Raw genomic sequence first — 4,992 nt, 5'->3', positions numbered from 1 at the left:
TCATTGGTCGTGAAAGTCTGTGGGTGGATCACGTGCAACATGTGTCACCGGAATAATCAACACAACATCAATAGTCGATGATGATTACAACATCAGATACTGTTTTTGATAATCAATGAATCTTTGAAGTTATTCATCGTAAGAAACATCAAACTTCCTCTGCTGTCGTCACGATTTGCTGTTTTCCTCCTTCATCATCTCAGTCCAACAGATCTGATGACGTTCGTCCACAGCAACGACAATTCAGTTTGAAACACTTACATTTTCAAGTTTTGGTTGAAGACCCCCAGGTCCATTTTACCTCGGCCCCCAAAAGTCGCTTGAAACACTAAACTAAACAGAATCTAATCTCTGAGGTACTCGGGTCTGGATCTCAGTCCAGACCTGGAACCTGGAACCTGGAACCTGGAACCTGTGACGTGTGGAACCGAGTGTGAAGCGTTCAGCAGCAGCTCGGAGAAGAAGAGGTCTCTTACCTCCACGATGCTCTTCAGGTCTCGGACGTAGGATTGTTCTGTCTCCACGATCTCCATCACCACTCTCTCCAGCCGCGACAGCCGCCTGGGCGCGGCCGCTGCCTCCGCCGCGTCGTTAGCATTAGCTAGGTGCCCATTAACCGGGTTCCCTCCTCCCGTTGCCCTGGCAACACTGACACCACCTCCGGGAACTCCTCCTGCTTGCGGCGTGACCAGGGGAGTGAGGTCCAGGCTGATGTCCGAGCTGTTCCTCTGTGGCGTCGAGGACGACAAGGAGGAGGAGGAGGCGTTGTAGGTCGGGACGGCGCCGTACGGCAGCGAGGAAGAGGAGGAGGAGGAGGAGGAGTGGGAAGCGTCATGTAGGGAGGCGGAGGAGGTGGAGGAGGAGAGGGAGGCGGGGCGCTCGCCATCGGAGCAGACGGTGTTGACGGAGGTGCAGGAGGAGGACGAGGCTCCTCGCTCGCCGGACGACATCATCCGACCCACAATCCCACTCAGAGACGAGAGTGAGGAGGGACGCTTGGCGGCTGAGGAGAGACGGACAGAGAGAAGACAAACAGAGAGAAGACATGTCCATCAGCTGGGTTATCAGAACATTCGAGAAAATAAATAAATACAACGATGATCACAGAGAAAACCTGTTGAAATCCAGCAGCAGTTCCCGACATCACCACCGGGGGAAGACATTAAAAAACGTCTGCACAACATTGACTCCTCCCAAGTTTCACAAACTATAAAGAAAAACGACGACACTTCTCCACTTCCTCCAGAAACGAAGCTAAGACATTCGATGGAATGCTGCCACCTTGTGGTGATGACGTCATTTGCAGTCGGTGCAGTTGTGATCGTGGAATCAATTCATTTATCTAACGTCTACTTTGATTTTATAGTTTGCATCTGCTAACATGGAGGAGGCGGGGTTTATGGCCTGTGCTTCTGTTTGACTCTTTGTTTACGATCATCAGCTGTGTCTCCAGTCCCGAGCAACGAAGGCTAACATATCCCAGGATGCATTGCGAGTCAGTAAGATAATGGCAGCGTCGGTGGCAACTGGACCGAAATGTGCAATGTTAGATTTTAAATGTGAGAACCAGGCTTCGACTGAACAGCTGATTTAAGGTTCGGGTCTCACTGCAGCTCTGATGATGGTAAATCACAGGAAGTCTTAGACAGGAAGTGACCTCAGCCTCTGCAGTCCACGAAGCTCGACTCACCACCAGGAGGCGTTTCTCCTCTGTTCAAACTGCTTCTCTCACGATTCAACAAATCACTGTCAGCCGCTGCTTCACTTTCATGTCTGAAGTCCAGAGGAGTTTCCATGAATAACCACGAGACGTGTTGGAGGCTGGACGGCTGAACAACAGGACTACAGGTTCCTACAGGAAGAGATTTAACAGCTGCTGTAAAGACGTGAACCTCCTGGAACACGAGGGTCCGAGAGTCATGGGGGGGGGGCAGGGGGGGGGGTGCGTGTTTCACTTGGAAAAACACCAACGCACTTTATAACTTCACTGACAGACTGAACCCAACAACCCTCAGCTTTCTTAACCTGAAATTCACACACGCACACCAAACACACACACACACACACACACACACACACACACACACACACACACACACACACACACACACACACAAACACAGAAAAACACACACAGAAAAACACACACACAAACACACACACACAAACACACACACTCTCAGCTGTAGAAGTTACAGCCTTATTTAGCCACGACGTTCACACACATTTCAGTTCTCAGTCGACTCTGTGAGGGTGAGTCAGTCAGGATGTGAGTGTGTGTGTGTGTGTGTGTGTGTGTGTGTGTGTGTGTGTGTGTGTGTGTGTGAGGGAGGGGGGGTGGGGGGTTAGTATCAGTCACCTCCTCCTCTGCGGCTTTGGACCAATCATCTCCAGTCGCTCGTGGATCGACTGGAGAGTTCTACACTTGTGACTAACCACTGACGGAACCACTTGTTTCCACCACTAGGTGTGTGAGTCTTCACTCAGTGTGACTTCTCTTGTTGTGCGACCTTCAGGAGGAGGAGCTCTGAGACGTCGAGTCAGAGAAACACTTGAATCTGTCTCACATCACTTCCTGCTCAGGTCTCTGCTTCAGCTCGGAGCTCAAACACCAACACTTCAAATTCAAAAGACACTGAGCCGGGACCTTTCTGAACCAGGGGCCACGTGGTGCACGGGGGGGGGGGGCAAGTCGTGCACGGACCTGATTCAGGAACGTGCACAAGTCTTGTTCACTGTTCGCTCTTTAACTTCGAGCAAAGCCACAAATCATTACATTTATTTTGAAAAGTCAGAAGCTTCCTTCGAATCAAACCTAAAATAATTATGCTACCACATTTCCTGATTTGACCACACACACACACACACACACACAAACACACACACACACACACAAACACACACACACACACACACACACACACACACACACACAAACACACACACACACACACACACACACACACACACACATGTATAAATGGGAGGAGATCTCAGCAAATTGTGAACTTTCCTTCTAAATACTTTCATTTGAGGATTTTAAAAAGCCAAACGACCTCTTTTCTAAACAGTTGACGAATGAAACTCTCGACTCAGATGAAGATTCACACGAATGAAACTCTCGACTCAGATGAAGATTCACACGAATGAAACTCTCGACTCAGATGAAGATTCACACGCAGCGAACGCAGTTAACTTCTCATCTACATGGAAATCTGAATCTGTAGTTATATAAAACATAAACCAGACGGATAAAATGATCGATTCAACATCTATAGATTTAAAGTAGAAATATTAACTTGTGATAAACGCTGCACAGAGATACTTACAGTTGTCTGTTGCGTGTGTGTGTGTTTGTCCGTGTGTTGTTGATCACCGCACCCTTCACTGTGACAGACACACACTGATTTCCTGTTACTGAATCTCTGTGTGTTTGTGTGTCTGCACCTGACTTGACACACAGGATGTGGTTTGATGAACTTGTGTTTGTCTGTTTCTCTCTTTTCTCATACATTTAGACACACACACACACACACACACACACACACACTCACACACACACACACACACACACAAACTCACACCTCTTACTCAAACTTCCCCCATCATTACTCAACGTTTAATCCGCACAGTGTAAATAAAGATGGACGACACAACGGCTCTTACGACTGAAGCCGGATCATCTGGCTCCTGATTGGTCCAGATTCAGCAGGTCAAAGGTCAAAGGTGAAGCAAACATCTGAGGTGCAGACGAGTCAGCAGGTGAATTATTATATTAACATCCTGGAAAAATGCCTTTTATTCTCTAAAAGATGTTGTTTTTTTTAAGCTTTTATCCTCTGATAATTTGATAATTTACTTATGAGGAAATTATTCAACAATGAGAAAAAAATATTATTTATTTTAATGATTGATTTTATCAATAACTATTTAGTTTTAAAAACACTGAAGACGATAAAATAATGAGACAAAAATAAATAAAAGAAAATAGATTTGCTTCATGAATCAATGAAACAATAAAGTGACCTAAACTAATGGACGGTCTTTAAAAAGTTAATCTCTTATCTGTATAAATGAGGTTTACTATGATGATGAAGATGATGATGAAGATGATTAACTGAGTGGGAGTGTCCTCAGCAGCTGAAGGAGCTGAGAGTCTGAGGAACATGTCTGTGGACGTCAGAGTTCAGCTGGAATTCCCCTGTGAAGACAGACGCTGTGAAACTATACGTTGGAGAGAATTCCAGCGTGTGTGTGATGACAGTAATGAGAGAGCAGCTCCTCACTGTCATTACCAGTTAGCGTGTTCCATCCAGTTAGCGTGTTCCATCCCAGTTCCACGGGGATGGAACACGCTTCTGAGAAAAGAACAAATCGCCGCCTGATTGAGGAACGAGACAAACTGCAGCACACGAAAACCCGACGGCTCCTCCACCTCCAAACACATGATTTTACCCATTTAAAATGTCAAATCGATCGTGCTTTTATTTTGAAAATCAAATCAAGTGTTAACAAGAACTATCACCTCTGTTATTTATACATTTATCTGATATCTTGTTTCATTTCAAAATGAAAAACATAGTATTTGCAGCAGAAAGTGGAGACTTGTGTCTTCTACCTCATGGTGTTCTACGCTCACGATCACGTGATCACATGACGTCATACGCTGTGAAACAAGTGTTGAGAACTACAGTGGAAAGAGAAAAATGTTCACATCTCAAACTAAAGAGTTCTGTTGAACAATTGATATTTTTCTGTCATTCAAATGTGTAAAGGCGACTCACATTAAAAACATCTGGTTTCCAGCAGCTGGTGAGAAAAGGACTGTTTCTACTGAGCTGCTGATTCTCTCTCATCGACTCTTTCATGAACTCTGGTTCTCTAACGTCTTTCTGTACGTTGTACTTCTACGTCTGGAAGAAGAAAATCACAATCATCTCTGATATTTGAGAAAATATCGAGATCTTCGTCTCTTCTTTGAGCTTTTTAACC

At 45.5% G+C, this 4,992-nt stretch overlaps 1 protein-coding gene across 1 annotated transcript in view; it reads right to left on the bottom strand.

The window, feature by feature from the left end:
- Window positions 1-476: 476 nt before the first annotated feature.
- LOC132997335 (pleckstrin homology domain-containing family G member 3-like) overlaps window positions 477-4,992 on the bottom strand; it is a gene marked incomplete at its 3' end in the record, with an annotated part of 8,104 nt that continues 3,588 nt past the window's right edge. The window contains 1 exon segment of the mRNA XM_061067440.1: window positions 477-1,003. Within this exon segment, the coding sequence (XP_060923423.1) occupies window positions 477-1,003 (527 nt within the window).

The sequence above is a fragment of the Limanda limanda genome, unplaced genomic scaffold, assembly GCF_963576545.1.
Source record: "Limanda limanda unplaced genomic scaffold, fLimLim1.1 SCAFFOLD_339, whole genome shotgun sequence".
Classification (NCBI taxonomy): Eukaryota; Metazoa; Chordata; class Actinopteri; order Pleuronectiformes; family Pleuronectidae; genus Limanda; species Limanda limanda.
This window is presented reverse-complemented; position numbering and strand designations above follow the sequence as displayed.